This window comes from Sphaerodactylus townsendi, linkage group LG01 (assembly GCF_021028975.2).
Source record: "Sphaerodactylus townsendi isolate TG3544 linkage group LG01, MPM_Stown_v2.3, whole genome shotgun sequence".
Taxonomy (NCBI): Eukaryota; Metazoa; Chordata; class Lepidosauria; order Squamata; family Sphaerodactylidae; genus Sphaerodactylus; species Sphaerodactylus townsendi.
This window is the reverse complement of record NC_059425.1, coordinates 186795282-186814766: the sequence shown is the minus strand read 5'-3', so window position 1 is coordinate 186814766 and position 19485 is coordinate 186795282. Positions and strand designations below refer to the sequence as shown.

At 49.2% G+C, this 19485-nt stretch overlaps 1 protein-coding gene across 1 annotated transcript in view; it reads right to left on the bottom strand.

Moving 5' to 3' along the window:
• Positions 1-19485, bottom strand: part of LOC125438210 (phosphatidylinositol 4-phosphate 5-kinase type-1 gamma-like) — a 118524-nt gene that overhangs the window by 83439 nt on the left and 15600 nt on the right. Inside the window, 6 exon segments of the mRNA XM_048506478.1 lie at positions 1469-1500; positions 1502-1522; positions 1524-1603; positions 4164-4254; positions 8055-8087; positions 18571-18619. Of these exon segments, the coding sequence (XP_048362435.1) occupies positions 1469-1500; positions 1502-1522; positions 1524-1603; positions 4164-4254; positions 8055-8087; positions 18571-18619 (306 nt within the window).

Below are 19485 nucleotides of genomic sequence, written 5' to 3'. Positions count from 1 at the left end.
TCTCTGCATCAGTGTTCTCCATCTGTAAAATGGATAAATGTTAGGGTTGGGGGTCACCACAACATGAGGAACTGCATTAAAGGGTCACGGCATTAGGAAGGTTGAGAACCACTGCCCTATGGGGTCACCGTGCGTTGGCTGCCAGTTGACTGCACTGTCCGCCATCATTTCTACATCAGCCAGAAAGATATGATTACAGAGCTACATTAGGACTCGATATACCTGGGTTTCTCTCCCCTCCCGCCTCTGCCAGCAAGCTAGCTGGATGATCTCCGGTGAGTCATCTTCCTCGAAGACTAACATTAAGGTCATAAAAAAGAAGAAGAATTTGGATTGAAGAAGAGTTTGGATAGGAGCAGCAGTGGCAACAGTGGTTAAGAGCAGGTGTAGTCTAATCTGGAGCCGGTAATCGGATTTGGATTCTCCGCTTCTGTCAGCTTCGGAACTGGGTGAGGCTGGCCCCGCGAATTCAGATTAGCCTGTGAACTCCAACACACACCAGATGGGTGACCTTGGGTTAGTCACAGTTCTTCGGAGCTCTCTCAGCTCCCACCCACCTCACAGGGTGTTTGTTGTGAGGGGGGAAGGGCAAGGAGATTGTCAGCCCCTTTGAGTCTCCTGCAGGAGAGAAAGGGGGGATAGTGGGGTCCAACTCTTCTTCTTTCACTCCTGAAAGACTAACGTATGTCATAGAAGAAGAAGAGTTTGGATTTATACTTCCCTTTTCTCGCATTGCAAGAAGCCTTAAAGCAGCTATTAATCACTCACAACAGGTACCCTGTGGAAGCAGCAGTGGTGCATAGGAGGTTAAGAGCTCGTGCCTAATCTGGAGGAACCGGGTTTGATTCCCAGCTCTGCCGCCTGAGCCGTGGAGGCTTCTCTGGGGAATTCAGGATTAGCCTGTGAACTCCCACACACGCCTGCCAGCTGGGTGACCTTGGGCTAGTCACAGCTTCTGGGAGCTCTCTCAGCCCCACCCACTTCACAGGGTGTTTGTTGTGAGGGGGGAAGGGCAAGGAGATTGTCAGTCCCTTTGAGTCTCCTAAGGAGAGAAAGGGGGGATATAAATCCAAACTCTTCCTCTTCTTCTTCTAGATGTAGTGATGGGCATACCAGAGAACTGTGACTACCTTAGATCATGCAGCAGGCTTCACAGGGAGGAGAGGGGAACCAAACCCAGCTCTACAGATTGGAGGTCCACTGCCTTCAACCACTATAGCACACTGGTTCTCTGGATAATCCAGCTTAGCTATCCTAGTGTTGTCAGATTCTAGAAGCTAAACAGGGTCAACTCTGGTTAGTCCATGGATGGCAGATCGCTAAGGAAGCCCCAGGTTGTGACTATGAGGCAAGCCGTGGCAAAACCACCTCTGAACCTCTCTTTGCCTTGAAACCCCCACAGGTCTGGTTAACTCAGCTTCTCTTCTGGCCCGCCCTTCTCTCAAGCGCTCGCCACCAAGGACATTACCTGGGAAAGAAAATGCTCTCCACCACGTAGTAAATCCTGCATCAAGACATCTCTCCTCAGGCTTGGAACTCAGGTTCCCCACGGTGTAGCCGATGCCGAGCTGGATGGCTCCTTTTAGCGTGGGATGACGTGGGTCTAGGGAAGCCAAGGGAGGGACACTTCGTCAACAGAGGCTATTTGGGGACTCCTCTCCAAAGTCAGATGAAACGGAATACAAGAAGAACACAAGCCGGAGAGGAAAAGGCTCACGCACTGGAAGACACAACCAGGCACCCCCAAGACAGAAGCCAGAGGCGAAGCTAATAAACTGCTCAAAAGCGCATTCTAATTTTCTCGCCCCTGATGCCCCCCCCCCCCCCCAAAGTGCTCCCTTCCTCCTTTCCACACTTATCTTACATTTTATTCCTTTTTCAGATCTTTTTCAGGCTGCAATGCCTAGCCTCTCTAAAAACGGCCTGGTGGAATAATTATACTTCCCAGGAGACCTTGTGAGCCCTTAAGGTCTCCTGGGAACTGTAGTTCCTCAGGCCGCTTTTACTACTAACAGGCCTTTTGCAGCCTTGGAAGAAGTTCTGAAAAAGGAAAGAAACGAAGGGAAGCGTGGGAAGTGGGGCGGAGGGCTGGGGAAAGGGGAAGGGGCCTTGGCGCTGATTTCCCATGCCCCCCCCCATGCGTGCGCCTCGGTGCATGACGCACTCCCCCACCTCCTTGTAGCTCCGCCGACTGACAGAAGCAGCCAATTTTTTCGCTGTCCCCAGCCAACTGAAAAGCCTGCCTGTCCCTGGAAGTCAGAACAGGAAGAGCAGAAGCCCCTGAATGTGGAGCCAGAGGAAGGCAGGATGTGATTTGTACGCCATTAGTCTTTTGGGAGTACCGTCTCTCTTCTTTTTGAACGGACTGGTGGTTGAGAACCACTTTTTTTTAAAAAAAGGACGCTTCTAAATAACCGGATTGCAAAAGGCTCCTGCACCTTCCCCTGGTGTTCTACTTAAAGCAAAAAAGCTACTAACGTGAGGTGCACTGTTGAGTAAGAGAAGCAGCCCCTCTGCCCCGATGCAATTATTAAGAGGTAGAGACTGCCAGTATTAGAGGCGTAACGCAGTGTAATTGGTTTAGAAAGCCCAATGATAATAGAAACAGTCTAGGCATGGAAGTGTCCATCAACAACTGTGGTGGGACGGGCTATTTTATTACAAGACGGGGAATCGGGAAGAAGTGGGAGGCGGAAGGGTGCCATGCAAGGGAAGGGGCGTGACTGAGGGGAGGGGAGGGAGTGAGGGGTGGCATGCAAGGGAGGGGGAGGGGCCCAGCATCTGGACATGGCCCACCCCCCCCAGCGGAGGGGGAGGGGAGGGAGGAGGTGCCATGCAAAGGAAGGGGAGTGAATGAAGGGAGGGGGAGGAAGGGGGGGGGGGCATGAAAGGGAGGGGGAGGGGCCCCAGCATCTGAATATGGCCCACCCACCCTAGCTAAGGGAGCGGAGGAGGGAGGGGGGTGCCACAAGGAAGGGCTGGACTGGAAGGGGAGGGGAGGGAGGAGGGGTGGCATGCAAGGGAGGGGAGGGGCCCCAGCATCTGCACATGGCCCACCCACTCTAGCTGCCGGGAGCGGAGGGGAGGGAGGGGTGCCATGCAAGGGAAGGGGCGTGACTGAGGGGAGGGGAGTGAGTGAGGGGTGGCATGCAAGGGAAGGGGCGTGACTGAGGGGAGGGGAGGGAGGGAGGGGTGGCATGGAAAGGGGGGGAGGGGCCCCAGTATCTGATTACGGGCCCACCCACTCTAGCCAAGGGAGAGGGAGAGGGAGCCATGCAAAGGAAAGGGGCATGAATGAGGGGAGGGGAGGGAGCAGGGGTGGCATGCAAGGGAGGGGAGGGAGCTCCACCTGTGCTAATAAAGACAACAAGGGGAGTAGAAACCTATGAGGTAAATTGCTGAACAAAAATATTACATTTTTTTAAAAAACAATGAAAGAACCTTTCTAGCCTTGACAAAAAAAGTTTGAAGAGTATCACTGAGCATGCTCATTATCCCAGAAATATTTAAGGCAGCCAGAGTCTATTAAAATATGCAGAGGGGGGTTTGGGGACTTCGCTGGGTTAGGGCCCTAACAACCCATCAACCACTGCAGGGGACGCATCCAATAATCTGTTTCCCCTTACCTCCAGTGGGTTTTTTTTAGCTCTCAAGCGCCGATGTTAACAACAAAAATACTTATAGCTGGGGGGGGGGGGGGAGTAAAATAAACGGCCATCAGCAAAAGAATGGTTCTCGTGAAAACATCAGCAGGTTATACTTATGTGCAAAAATTACAGTGCGCTTCTTCCAAAAGGCGCTGTTTGTGAAAAAAAGACAGAAAGCAGACCTTTAAGAAAAAGGGAAAAGAGGTTGGCGGCTTTTGTCTAAAAGTCCACCATCAGGTGGAGCCGCTCGGCTTGTCATGCGTTTACATCGCAAGAGAGACAGAGGCCCCTTCCGCGACACATGCAAACTAATGCGCCAAACCACTTTCACAACTGTTTGCAAGCGGATTTTGCTATTCCGAAACAGCTTCAAAGAGCACTGAAAGCAGTTTGAAAGTGCATTATCTCCTGCATGTGCGGAATGAGCCAGAGAGACAAAAGGCGAAATTGGTCATCGACTTCTCTCTCGCTCCCCGGCCTCGGGAGTCTCCCAGCATTCCAAAGAAAGGAACATACCTTCTTGTAGGTCGTCTCTCCGGAGGCTGCCCACTCCCCGGTGGCCTATCTTCTTCCCTTGCCCAACCCCCGGCTGCCCTGTTAGGGACGGCTTGCAAACAGAAAGATTTTGAGGTTATTTCTGCGCGTTTACAATTCTCATATACAGAGGTTTTAAAAGCATTTATGTCACAAATCTTAGGGGGCAAGGAGGGCTGCCCTCACAGGCCTGATAAACCTTCTTGGAGGCAATCACCCCGCCCAGTGGTGGGATCCAAAAAAATTTTATAGTAACAGGTTCCCTTGGTGGTGGGATTCAAAACAGTGGCGCTAGCGTCAATGGGGCTGGGCGGATTACCCGATGGGGGCGTGGCCGGGCATTCTGGGGGGGCATTGCTGGGCGGAGCTGTGGTATGGACGCAGCCAAGCGCCGGTCCGCGGGCTGGAAACTAATGCATGCAGGCGCAGAGCTACACACCTCCTGCTAGACTGCTTCAAGGAGGAGGAGGAGGAGGAAGAAGAAGAAGAGTTTGGATTTACATCCCCCCTGTAGTAGGAGACTCAAGGGGGATTACAATCTCCTTGCCCTTGGAGGAGGAGAAGAAGGAGGAGGGGGGGGGGAGGAATAAGAAGAAGGAAGAAGAAGAGGAGGAGGGAGTAGTTTGGATTTTTTATATCCCCCCTTTCTCCCCTGTAGGAGACTCCTGGGGCATTACAATCTCCTTGCCCTTGGAGGAGAAGAAGGAGAAGGAGAAGGAGGAGGAGGGGAGGGAGGAGGAGGAGGAGGAGGAGGAGGAGGAGGAGGAAGGTTGGGATTTATATCCCCCCTTCCTCTCCTATAGGAGACCTCAAAGGGGCTTCTTTTTTTTTTTACAATCTCCTTTTTTTTTGCCCTTCCCCCCTCACAACAAACACCCTGTGAGGTGGGTGGGGCTGAGAGAGCTCCAAAAAGCTGTGACTAGCCTAAGGTCACCCAGCTGGCGCAGGTGGGAGTGCACAGGCTAATCTAGTTTCCCAGATAAGCCTCCCATACAGCTCAAGCGGCAGAGCCGGGGAATCAAACCCGGTTCCTCCAGATTAGAATGCACCTGCTCTTAACCACTACACCACTGCTGCTCCCCTAGATGGTTAGATGGTTAAGATGGTTTTAGTTCCTCGTGAGAGGTTCGAGAGAGGTCCTTCCCCTTCTTAAAGCCCAGCTGTACATTGGCGCGGAGACATAAGGAAGTTAGGAAGGATAGTTCAGTGTTCCTCTTTTTAGTAGTTTCACATTCTCAGATCTTACATCAGCCTTGTTGGAAGTGAAGGACTTTACACGGTCATGCTGTTTCCTGCCTCAACCTACAGAGGGGTTTTTTACTAGAGAGCTAGTGGCTAGATAGGGACCCAGGGATTTTGACACCTTTTACTTCCCATCATGCTGGTTCTATCCCTTTGATGTTAGACTGATACTCTCAGGGACTACCTTCCTTCCGGCTTCTTCCTCGACCCCTTCTCCATTCTTCTTCCTACCATGCCTAGAGAGAGGATGGATGCCTTTCGCATCCATCTCCCATCCAGCTAGATTAGGATAGCATAGTGACTCTATCTACCTACCTCTCTATCCAGAATGGAGTTCACCAATAAATACTCTTTTTATTAGATTAGAAACTACAACTGACTCCGACTTCTCTTTTGTGTAAGCTTGCTGCACACATTGGGGATCCTTCATGCATGCACGCACGCACGCGACACGAGGTAAGGCTTCTGCTGTGTTCGGTTTTCACCCGTGCCGCCTCTGCTAACTACGATAAAGGGATAATCTCCAACTACCGGGACACTTATCCCAACAAGCCTCAGTGACGAACTTTGAACCTGCTTAATTTTTGACAACTGGGCAACTCTCTCAAGCCCTTCCCTGGAGCAACACATACACACACAAACCAGTTCGACATCCGCTAGCAGCAAGACACAGAACTCCCACTCCAGCCATAACTAATGAAAACTGAAATTCTTTGCACACTTTGTATGCCAGATTCAACGCTGAATTTCCAGCTTCAGTCTGATCCCATATATGTCTCTTCTTGCCCTGGCGCCGGCTTCTTTCCTGTATCATGCCTGCTTCCTAGCCAGGCCGCTCCGGACAGAAAAACAGCTTATCAGCCTCGAGCCCTCGTTTCCTACTTTTAGTCGTGGAACAACGAGAGCATTTGGCGATGGTGGATAACCTGGCTTGGCATGTGACTGTTTGGGGACAGACCAATTCTCCACGGCTTTGTGACCTGCAGCTGCTGAGCTCTATAAATTGTTCCAGAGAATGCGGACAATTCTCCATTTTTTTCTCCTCCTAGTCCAGTGACGGCTAACCTTTTGAGACCGAGTGCCCAAATTGCAACCCAAAACCCACTTATTTATTGCCAAAGTGCCAACATAGCAATTTAACCTGATTACTGAGGTTTTAGTTTAGAAAAACGGTTGGCTCCGAGGTGTGCATTACTTTCGAGAGAATTAAGCTTGGTGGTAGTCAGTGGTAGTAAGCTTGGTGGTAGTAAGCTTGGTGGTAGTCGGCTTTGGAAGCAACCGTGCAACTCTTCCCACGGGTGAATCACGAATCCCTAGGAGGGTTTGCTCAAAAGCAAGTCCCATAGCCAGCAACCGAGTTTATTCCCCAGGTAAAGGATGCAGCACTTTTAGTTCTTTGCATGAAAATCAGTGGGGTTTAACAGTGGCACTTAACAGGGTTACCTTCCACACCGCCTTCCCCAACCTGCCACTAAGGTCTTAGGTTTAATGCTAATAATCGAGGGCCAGCAACCCAGGCCACCTAGATGGGGGGGGGGGGGGGCACTCTGTTTCGCAGCCGTGCCCACAGATAGGGCTCTGAGTGCCACCTCTGGCACCGTCGCGCCATAGGTTCGCCATCACTGTCGAGTCAGTCAATCTACGTTTATCATGGAAACTAACAAGTAAAAAAAAAATCCTAGCGTGTGCAAAATTAGCGGGACAGCTTTCGAAACGCTTTGATGCCAAGACGCATCAGAAAATATGAAACAGAACCTTTCAACGAGGGCAAATTCAGCAGCGGTGGTATGTTTTGAAAAGGGCAAAACAAATGGGTGTAGCTATTTTGAAATCAAGATACTTCCTGTCGTGTATTTCTTTAATACATTCTGGATGGAAATTTGGGGGAGGAGGGACGCCCAAGGGGCCATAGCTTGTAGGGGATAAAGTTGGTGGGAAGACTTCGGCCTCCCACAGCTCAAAGCGGCAGAAGCGGGGAATCAAAACCGGTTCCTCCAAATTATAATGCACCTGCTCTTAACTCACTACGCCACTGCTGCTCTCCTAGAGCGGTCCAGCCACATTACGGCCTGTCTGGCAGTGGGTCTAAAACAGACACTGGTTAGATTTTTTACAGCTAAACGCCATGAAGGCCAAAACTGGCACACAGCAATTTTGGGCGCAACATCCATCCACAAAAAAAATCCTTGAGTTTGTACTCTCTGCTCTGCTTTTAACACACAAGGGACGCTGAAGTGTTTGTTATTGCCAAGCAGAGCCAAAAACCATTTAATTGCCAAGACAACCAATTGTCACCTTGGTAAGCAAGAGAGAGGTGAGTTGAACTTTCCTCCGTGGAAGATGTCCCTCAAATCTTTTTTTCTTTATTTTGGTTAAAATCATATTTCGATTCATAATGTATTTGCTTAGTTGCTGAGCTTGCAGAATAAAGCAACCTACACAATGCTCTGTTCGCGACGACATGTGAACCTAACAGGAATACATTGAATTACTGCAGGAACCACATACCTTCTTGGGTTACACCTCTGCTACTGAAACGGGGAAGTTACTCTGCCTTGCGCTTGACAGCTCTACTACCTGGTGCTGTGTGAGGAGGACACACATCTCTAACCAAAGAAGGCAAGGACTCACCTCTGTCAGAACCATCTTCTTGGAGTCCCAGTCCTAAGGAGAGAAGGAGAATAACAGGTTAAAGGGAGGGTCAAAATGTCAATTCCTTAAGAAGCTGCATCTTGTCAAGAGCTGGGGATGATTAGGAAAGGAATTGGAGAATAAAACTGCAAAGAGATTTGTCATGCCCTTATATAAAGCAGTGGAGTGCGACCGCATCTCTTGGAGTACTGTTTCCAGTTCTGGTCAGCCGCATTCTCAAAAAAAAAGGATATTGAGGGAGATAGAAAAAGGGCAGAGAAGGGCAAGCGAGGAGATGATTGAGGGACTGGAGCACCTTCCCTATGAGGAGAGGCTGCAGCGTTTGGGACTCTTGCTATTGGATTTTGGAGAGGAGACGTTTGAGGGGATTATGATTGAAGTCTAGAGAATTATGCATGGGATAGAAAATGTTGACAGAGAGAAATTTTTCTCTCTTTCTCACAATACTAGAACCAGGGGCATCCATTGAAAATGCTGGGGGGAAGAATTAGGATCTCAATAAAAAAGTTGAAACACTTCTTCATACGCAACGTGTGGATTGGTGTTTGGAATAATGCTGCCACAGGAGGTTGGTGATGGGCCACACCAACACGGATAGCTTCTAAAAGGGGCTTGGACAGATTTTATGGAGCAGAAGCTCAGATTTATGGCTACCAATCTTAGATCCTCTTTGATCTGAGATTGCAAAATGCCTTAACAGATCAGGTGATGCGGGAGCAACAGCAGCCGAAGGCCATTAAGCTTTCACATCCTGCAGGTGAGCTCCCAAAAGGCACCTGGTGGGCCACTGCGAGTAGCAGAGAGCTGGACTAGATGGACTCTGGTCTGAGTCCAGCTGGCTTGTTCTTATGTTCTTAGGTATTACAGCACCCCAAATGGTGCCAGCCACAATGTCAAGCGGGCTGTGCCGAGATTGCCTTTTGTTTCCCTTTGCTCCCTGAAAAACAGTGTGTCAAAATGCATGCATGAAAAATTTCACTACCACCAACCCAAAATGATTCCCCTCCTGCACCTTTCCCTCGGCCCCTCCCTTTGAGGCACATTTATGTACACAAACTTCAAGGGAACCTCCCCTGGCGGCAGGCATCAGATCCAGGCACTAGCTCTTCGGGGAGCCATTTGATACGGTGCTTAAAGGCTGTCCAGCCGGTTGGGGGGGGACTGTATTATTGCAGACTGCAAGGAGTACAGCATGATGAAAAAAAACCACCTGCAGAAAAAAAAACAACCTGGGACAGAGTACAGTGGGTAAGAAAGCTTCTACCTCTTTGGAGCAGCAGTGGTGTAGGAGGTTCAAGAGCTATCGAGTGCATCTAATCTGGAGGGAACTGGGTTTGATCTCCCAGCTCTGCCGCCTGAGCTGTGGGAGGCTTATCTGGGGAATTCAGATTAGCCTGTACACTCCCACACATGCCAGCTGGGTGACCTTGGGCTAGTCACAGCTTCTCAGAGCTCTCTCAGCCCCACCTACCTCACAGGGTGTTTGTTGTGAGGGGGGAAGGGCAAGGAGATTGTCAGCCCCTTTGAGCCTCCTGCAGGAGAGAAAGGGGGGATATAAATCCAAACTCTTCTTCTTCTTCTTTATGTACACAGGAGAATGTTATCTTTTGGCACGTTACCAAACGTTTCGTTGAGAATGTCACACTTTCTGCCCCAAGGGCTGTGGCCCCAGACACAGGCTTACTTCTATAACAGCTATACCAGAGAGGGGTGGTCAGATAAGGTTTAAGAATGTTGCACAGTGCTAGCTGCAACGTGCTTCCCTCACCTAAAAGGCGCCCCAAGCCGAGGAAGGAAGAAGAAGAAGAGTTGGATTTATATCCCTGTTTCTCTCCTCCTGAGACTCAAAGGGCTTACAAACTCCTTTCTCTTCCCCCTTCACAACAAACACTCTGATGATTGTGGGTGGCCAACCTATGGCACTCCAGATGTTCATGGACTGAAATTCCCATCAGCCGCTGCCAGCATGGCCAATTGAAACTGGGGCTGGGATGGAATTGTAGCCCATGAACATCTGGAAGTGCTCATGGGATTAACCACCCCTGCCCTATGAGGTAGGTGGGGGCTGAGAGAGCTCAGAAGAAGGCTTGTGACTAGCCCAAGGTCACCCAGCTGGCATGTGATGATGGAGATGCACAGGCTAATCTGAATTCCCCAGAAAAATAAGCCTCCACAGCTCGTAAGCGTGCAGAGCGGAAATCAAAACCCGGTTCCTCCAGATTAGATACACGAGCTTCTTAACCTCCTACGCCAGTGGACTCCAATCTCGAGGAGACTGGGTTAGGTTCCCCACTCCTCCCCATGAAGCTGGCTGCATGACTTTGGGCCTGTCACAGTGCTCTCAGAACTCTATTGCCCCATCTACCCCTCAGGCTGCCTGTTATGGGGCAGGGGGGTGACTGTAAGTCACTTTGAGACTCCTTAAAGGTAAAGGAAAGGGGGGGGGGGATGAATCCAAACTACTACCCTTCGTCAAGGCAAGTATTTCTACAGAACGTCTTTTATGCGATTTTTCAGGGTGTTCGTCATAGAAACAAGTGGCCACAGAGGGGTATTCGAGTGTTCGAAAGGCCTTTCTAAACCATCTAGTCCAACCTCCGACTCCACAGGGGATCCAGCCTTGCAGCCCACCCTTCCAATAAATAACCGGTTCCACTGGTGGTCCAATCTCAGCGCCAGGAAATCAGTCGTGCCTACAGGAAGAAGCCCTCGTGTTTCAGGTAGTTGAGGAACGCTCTCATAAGAACATAAGAATGAGCCTGCTGGATCAGACCAGAGTCCATCTAGTTCAGCACTCTGCTACTCGCAGTGGCCCACCAGGTGCCTTTGGGAGATCACCTGCAGGAGGTGAAAGCAATGGCCTTCTGCTGCTGCTGCTCCTGAGCACCTGGTCTGCTCAGGCCTTTGCAATCTCAGATCAAGGAGGATCAAGATTGGTAGCCATAGATCGACTTCTCCTCCATAAATCTGTCCAAGCCCCTTTTAAAGCTATCCAGGTGAGTGGCCATCACCACCTCCTGTGGCAGCATATTCCAAACACCAATCACACGTTGCGTGAAGAAGTGTTTCCTTTTATTAGTCCTAATTCTTCCCCCCAGCATTTTCAATGTAGGCCCCCTGGTTCTAGTATTGTGAGAAAGAGAGAAATTCTCTGTCCACATTTTCTACCCCATGCATAATTTTATGGACTTCAATCATATCCCCCCTCAGACGTCCCCTCTCCAAACTAAAGAGTCCCAAACGCTGCAGCCTCTCCTCATAAGGAAGGTGCTCCAATCCTTCAATCATCCTCGTCCAATCTCCACTCAGTCCAAGCTAAACAAATTCAGTCCTCAACCTTTGTTTTCCAGACTATTGGCCCTCTTCACTGCCCTCCGCCGAACACGTCCCAGCTTGTACGAATCTCTTGTAGGGTGCCCGTTTCCCAAGTACAATTACATTGGGTACCCTGGCTTTCGAGATCTAAAAAGTATCTTTATTAGCCTCCTGTCTGAAAGGAGAAGAGCTAGCAACCGGCAACGTCAGTTGTCATTTGTATGAAATTTTTCATCAATACGAACTGTTTGAGGAACCCTTTTGGGTGGAAAAGTAGGATAAGTAAGCAAACCCACAATTTGGGACGGATGCCGAGTTTAAAACACGCAACCACCACCTGAAATCCAAAGGCAAAACTGAGGCAGCCGGATTAGGCTTAACATGCCCTTGTACAGGACTCCTGGGCACACAGAACGCTGCGCAGCAGTGAAATGACAACATGACAAACCCCCCACAGTTACCTGTAAGCCTGATGCCCTACGTCTTCCACTATGAGCCCTGAACAACATATGCCTTTACCCACTGCTGTAGGGTAGGGGTCCCCAACTTTTCAAGGCCCTGAGCGGTCTGGGACCCTCAAATCTGCAGAACCGTATCTCCCCATATTGCCCGCAGGGGGCATTACAATCCTGTGATGGAAATCTGTTGGTGGTCTTTGGCCTCAAGGACGTTTGGTTGGCCTCAACCAAACTTTCTTAGCTCTGGCTCCAGTCTGGTGGGACTCTCTATCAGTTGACACCAGGGCCTTGCAGGATCTAGATCAGGAGTGGCCAACCTATGGTACCTTCGGGACCGCATTACCTATGGTACCTTCGGGACCGCATTACCCCATATGTCACCTGGTCGGTAGCCTCTGGCGTTCGAGCGAGAGGCCAATTTACTGGAGATCCCTGGCCCCTCAATGATGTGGCTGGGCTCTGGCCCCTGCCTGGTGGAACACGCTCCCTCCAGCTGTACGGGCCCTGCGGGATTTGGGTGAGTTCCGCAGGGCCTGTAAGACTGAGTTGTTCCACCGGGCCTTTGGAGAGACCAGCAGTGAGTGTACCACCCCCATTCCTCCGTTCTATGGGTTCCTAATATCATCAAGACCCATTGCCTCCCCCCCTTTTTAGGAGGATTAAGTTAAGTTAAATGAGGTCTTCGTGTGATGCCTATCTTGGGAAACAATAGTTGTTTTAATTGTATTCATGGCAGTTTCATGGCAATTAATTGTATTCATGGCAATTAATTGTATTCATGGCAAAGTTTCTGGCTGAGGTTTGCGAGCTGAACTTATGATCCAGTGTGAAGTTTTATCTAGTAATTTTATCTAGTATTCATGGCAGTTGTATATGATGATTTTATATATGGTTTTATGTTGTGCACTGTCCAGAGCCCTCCGGGGATGGGGCGGTATACAAAATTAAATAAATAAATACATAAATAAATGTTCATGGACTACATGGCGGGGGCTGATGGGAATTGTAGTCCATGAACATCTGGGGGTGCCATAGGTTGGCCACCCCTGATCTAGAGATATTCCACCAAGTTTCTGGGTTGATGGAACACCGCTGTCCCTGTTCCATCTTGCCGGCCTCCCCAACTATCAACCATTGCCTAGCAACCACTGACCATTAATTTTTAATACCATCTAGCATTAAGCATTTTAGTCTCAGCTTTCTCCCCTTTTGGCTTGCTTTTTTATTGTCATCAAGGCCCCTCTGGTCCCTTCTTATCACCGAGATAAAGATTAACGAAAAGATTGGGAGTGTCGACTACAGGCTGGAGCGAAGGTATCATAATTTTCATGCCATCTGATTTTAATACTCGTAGTCTTTATCTATTATATTTTTTTAATGTGCTATTTTATATGTTTGTAAGTTTCACCCGAGCCTGGCAAGCGGTCGGGAACGGGCAGGAGTGAACCGCGTAATAAAAATTAAAAATACACAAATTAAAAATCTTTTTTTTTCGAGGCATAGAAGGCACAGCTGGAATCCAGGCACGGCGGAGGCCGATCCAGCCGCTTCGAACAATTGCCACAGCTTAACTTCCAGTAACACGGTGCAGATTCTTTAGGCGCCAAGCAGTGGTGACGGCTGGTGCCGAAAGCGCCTTCAAACATCTCTGCACAGCCAATCAAACCTTTAAGTCAGAAAGAGCCTTTGCTGGGCTTAAAAGACCCACTCAGGCCCTGCCCGCTTCCTGAAAAGACTTGGCAGGCACTAGAAAAGGCGCCGGGCGCGTGCCTGCGAGGACGCCACATCGGGGATCCCTACTCTAGGAAGATTCCAGGGGAAGAACCGGGCTAATTTCTGTTCTGCAGGCTGTCAGGAATTCCAGAGAGCAGGAGATTTGCAGTAATTATCACAGAAAGCAGCTTTACCTCCCAGCCTGTAAGTGCTCTAATATGTTCTGCGGTACTAAGCGCAACTCCAGGTCAGGAGAGGGGGCAGCCGAAAACCCAGGGGAAAAGGGCAGCTTATGCTTGTGAGGCGCACTCCACGCTAATACCTGTTTTATTTTTTTATTCTGCTACTCAGACCAACAGTTGGCCCCCAAAGCAACCTTCCATGGGCAACGCCCTACAGATACTTTAGATGCCAAATAGTAAAATCCCTGATTTGGCGATCGCACTGTGGCCAAAAAAAAGGGGGGGGGGGGTGGCGGCTTTACTGGCTACTCGGCAGGAGCATTAAGAGCTAATCTCATAAACAACCTGACAGATGAAGCCTAGTGGAAAAAAAAAAAGCTAAATTTAACTCCAGATTCAGGGCAAGCAATTGGTAGGGGCCCATTCACACATGCCATTCAGTTCCACCTATGGGGGCAGGTAAGCTCCTGAGGGAAAACCCCCCTGCTACAATCACAGAAGTTATTCTGGGGGTATGTTTGTGTTTGTAGACAGGTCCATGTGATCAGGAGATATACTTCACGGTAGGAGTGGCCTACCTATGGTGCTCCAGGTGTTTACCTCATGGACTACAATTCCACGGCTCTGGCACCGGGCTGGTGGAACACCCACCACCAACTATCCGGCCCCTCACGGGATCTTGGAGAATTCCGCAGGGAGCCTGTAAGACGGAATTGTTCCACCGGGCCTTGCTGGAGGAGACCAGCCGCTGACAGTGCCCCTACCCCTTGCCCCTAGCTTACAAGGGTCTTTAACATCATTGAGACCCATTGTTCCTTCCTGAGGAGGAGGTGTAATATTTGTATTTGGGTTTTATATGTGGGGTGAAGTAGGCTACTATTTTTTAGAATGTAACTGTTTTAAATTGGTTTGTTTTATATGATGTTTTATATTGTTCATCAGCCTGAGGCCCTGCTGGGATAGGGAGGTATAATACATCCAATAATAATAATAATAATAATAATAATAATAATAATAATAATAATAATAATAATAATAATAATAATAATAATAATAATAATAATAATAATAATAATTCCCATCATCGGCCCCTGCTGGCATGGCCAATTGGCCATGCTAGCAGGGGTTGATGGAATATGTAGTCCATGAACATCCTGGAGCACCACACAGGCTGGTCACCCCCTGTACTAAGGGAACAGACAAGCAACGGCTCAGTGCATACATTCTACAACCCGATCAGAGGGATGAGACTACATGATAATGGGTATAAATAAATCTGAGCAGAAAGGTACCGGTTGGATATTAGCAAACATTTTTTTACAGTAAGGGGTTTCGATTCCTTACTACTCCCACATGAGCAGTGGACTTGAAAACCAGATTTTTATTCCCTGCTCTCCTACACATGAAGCCTGCTGGGTGACCTTGGGCCAAATCACAGTTCTCGTAGAACTCTCTCAGCCCCACCTTCCTCACAAGCTGTGTCTGTTGGTCGGGGGAGGAAGGGAAAGGAGTTTGTAAGCCGCTCTGAGGCTCCTTTCAGTAAAGGGGTGTGTGTGTGTAAAAACCAACTCTTCTCTCCTCTTCTCTCCTTAAATCTGCTTGGGATCGAAGCTTAACATAAAATAAGTTCTTCTCACAAGACCAGGCCAAGAAGTATATCATGAGGAAGGGGAGTGAATTACTGACTGAGGGCCACCCACTCTTGACTCTCGAGGCAGAAGTTTGAGAGATCATGTCAGTGTTCCTGGCTTAGAGGGGTGTGTGTGTGTGTGTGTGTGCGTGCAGCGTAAGATGCGATGCGATGCGTGCGTGTGTGTGTGGGAGAGAGAGAGAGAGAGAGAGAGAGAGGAAATAATTATGTACATTCAGCTAATTGCATGCAACTATCAAGTCAGCTAACATCAGCCTTCAAATTCTGGCACACCCTGGAACATAAGACCTTTTCATGCACACCATCATGACGCATTTAAGCACCAAAGAGCTCTCTCTGGCTGCAGCTGCACCAGCTCACCCTAAAGAGGCAACTGGATTTTTCCAAAGCAGACAAAGAGAAGCATGCCTCAGCCTATCTCCAGTTACAAAGAAACCCAGGCTGGTTAAATCCTCGACAAAGCAGGGAACAACAAAATTGGGGTGGGAGGGAATGAATGCAGTGGATGGACAATTGGCATATCAGGGTTTTGGTGTGGGGTCTCTCTTCCACCAGAATGATACATACATTTTTCTCACTTCCTTCCAGTCTACATAAACACTTCGTCAAATCACAACTTTCCACCAAGGGAGAAGTGGTAGATGTGGTTTGCCGTTGCCTTATACTCTTGTAGGTCTTCCTTGAAATCTGGCGACGATCTGGCTATATACCTTATACAGTGGAACCTTGGTTTTCATTGCCTTCATTGTCGGTTTTCATCGATTTGCTCCCCGGTTTTCATCGATTTGCCTCTCGGTTTTCATTGATTTGCAGTAAGGTGCAGGGGTTGGTGGAGCAAAAATTGCCCGGTCAAAGCTGTTGCAGGTCGTAGTCTGCAACTGTTTAATGACATAGCGTCTCTGCCCCATTTCAGACAAATCTTAAAGAGGCGTCAGAAACAGACCTCTTTTGGACAGCTTTCTGGTGCGACATTGGTCCACTGGCTCTGAAGCTGGTCCTAGTGTGATTGTTTGTTACTGTTTTCAGCATTAAACAGCTTATAAGGTTTATTCCACCAAAAAATGTGTTTTTTGGAGTGCCTAGAACAAGATTAATTGGATTTACATTGATTCCTATGGAAAAGTTTGCCTCCGGTTCATCAACATCAGTTTCGGGTTTTCATGCGATTATTTTCGGACGGATTACAAACGAAAACTGAGGAGGTTCCACTGTATACGACCTTCCCTCAAGACCGGACTTTTCCATCACAGCCAGCCCTCCATCAACCGTCTCAAAGTGCTAGTGACAACGAAAAGAAATATATATAGCCATGGCCAGCAATACAGGCTGGGAAAGCAAGGGGTGACGCATTGCGATTTAACTTGAAGAGATTGCAAAGGTGTTGCCTAGCCAGAGAACCTGGAACAGATCATTTTTTTTCCCTCAAGCCACCCGCTTTTCTAAATGCTCCCGCAACCTTGAGAAACATGTTTTTTTTCACACTCCTAGAAGGAAGAAAAAAACAGGTTTAAGTGCAGGTCAATCGTCCTGGTCTGTAAACAGGTCACGCATGCGCTACTGACTGTCCTCCACAGGATTTGTACCACTAAGCTAAATACAAGGGCACGTCTGCATGGTTAAAAGCTCTCCCCAAATCATACTCTGGAGATGATCCCACAACGCCCCATATTCTGTAATGTGAGATCAAATTTTTGCAGTAGGAAATGACAGTGATCCATGGAGCTATCCCAATGTTGTTGTATAGTAGTAGTAGTAGTAGTAGTAGTAGTAGTAGTAGTAGAGGAGGAGGAGGACAGAGGAGGAGGAGGAGGAGGAGTCTGCAACTTGTTTAATGACCATGTCTTGCCCCATTTCAGACAAATCTTAAAGAGGCATCAGAAACAGACCTCTTTGGACAGCTTTCTGGTGCTGACGGTGATATCCCGACTGGCTCTGAAGCTGGTCTCTAATGCAGGGGTCTGGGTAACCTGTGGCTCCAGAGTCGCATGCGGTTCTTTCTTACAGCCTTCTACTGCGGCTCCACGTGGCCTGGAGGTTGGGAGGGTAGCGTGGGCATGTCCCTCCAGAGCAGCTTGGAAGGAAAGGTGAGTGGAGGGGCCGAACCGGAGGCGGACTCCTGTCGCCGGAGCCACCTCTCCCGGCTCGGCCAGATCTTCGGGGCCATGGAAAACGAAGGTCCAAATGAAGCTTTTTTTGGGTGGTAAAGGTTGCTTCGACCCCTGTCCTGGTGTTATTGTTTTGTTACCATTTTCAGCATTAAACGCTATGTTTATTCACCCAAAATGTGTTTTTTGGTCTGTTTTTTGGAGGTGCCTGGAACGGATTAATTGGATTTCTACTTTGATTCCTATGGAAAAGTTTGCCCTCGGTTTTCTGGCTTGGTTTCGGCTTTTCATCCCGATCTCTTTTCGGACCGGATTACCAACGGAAACCAAGGTTCCACTGTATTTGCAGTCTTTTTCACAGAGCTTTTTCCACTCGCAGTTTGGGGTAGCATCTTTAAGCCTCTGGCGACTTCGAATTTTGGAACGTATTCAAGTGCTTCAGAACAGAGGCAGAGCCTAGGAGAGGCATAAGAACATAAGAACTAGCCTGCTGGATCAGACCAGAGTCTATCTAGTCCAGCACTCTGCTACTCGCAGTGGCCCACCAGGTGCCTTTGGGAGCTCACCTGCAGGAGGTGAAAGCAATGGCCTTCTGCTGCTGCTGCTGCTCCCGAGCACCTGGTCTGCTCAGGCATTTGCAATCTCAGAACAAGGAGGATCAAGATTGGTAGCCACAGATCGACTTCTCCATAAATCTGTTCAAGCCCCTTTTAAAGCTATCCAGGTGAGTGGCCATCACCACCTCCTGTGGCAGCATATTCCAAACACCAATCACACGTTGCGTGAAGAAGTGTTTCCTTTTATTAGTCCTAATTCTTCCCCCCAGCATTTTCAATGAATGTCCCCTGGCTCTTGCAAAGAGGAGCGTTGCAGGTGAACCACCGGCTATTGATCTTAAATCAGGAGCCAAGTGTTTGGCGCCCAGCCTGAAGCCAAAGAGCGGCAGAGTCACTTGTGTTAATTAACTCATCGGGGTGGGTGAAGAGCCAACAGCCCATTCAGCAGGGCCGGGGCAGAGGGAATGGGGGGCGGCTGCCAACGGCTTCATCTGTGCTCTTGTTGCCTGCCTACCAGGCCTCCTCGTCCCAGGGCCTCAGTTACACTCTCTGCAGCAGTCAACCTACAGAAAGGGGGAAAAGGGCTCCAGCTCACGGAGAGTTTACAAAAGTCAGCCAGACTCTTCTTCTTCCAGGTCTAATCCTGCCACAAAGGGGCTAGGACCGTGGTGGCGAACCTTTGGCACTCCAGATGTTATGGACTACAATTCCCATCGGCCCCTGCCAGCATGGTAATTGGCCGTGCTGGTAGGGGCTGATGGGAATTGTAGTCCATAACATCTGGAGTGCCAAAGGTTCGCCACCACTGGGCTAGGAGATCTTGGTCAGTGGACTGTCTTCTGCAGTGGCGTAGAGCAGGTGTGGCATAGAGCAGCAGGAACGTAGTGGTTAAGAGTAGGTGTACTCTAATCTGGAGGGACCAGGTTTGATTCCCCGCTCTGCCTCCTGAGCTGTGTGGAGGGCTATCTGGGGAATCCAGATTAGCCTGTGCACGCACCAGCACACGCCAGCTCGGTGACCTTGGGCAAGTCAGTTCTTCTGACCTCTCTCAACTCTACCTACCTTGTTGTGAGGGGGGAAGGGAAAGGAGTTTGTAAGCCCCTTTGAGTCTCCTTACAGGAGAGAAAGGGGGGGATATAATATCCACTCTTCTTCCTCCTCCTCCTCCTCCTTCCACCTGGTCTGCTCAGGCATTTGAAAGTCTCAGGACAAGGGGAGGATCAAGATTGGTGGCCACGGATGCGACTTCTCCATGCATTCTGTTTCAAGCTCCCCTTTAAAAGCTATCCAGGTGAATTTAGCCATCACCACCTTCCTGTGGCAACATATTCCAAACACCAATCACACGTTGTGAGGTGTTTCCTAACTTTTATTAGTCCCTATCTCACTTTTCTCCCCCAGCCTGTTTTTCAATGCATGGAATGTCCTA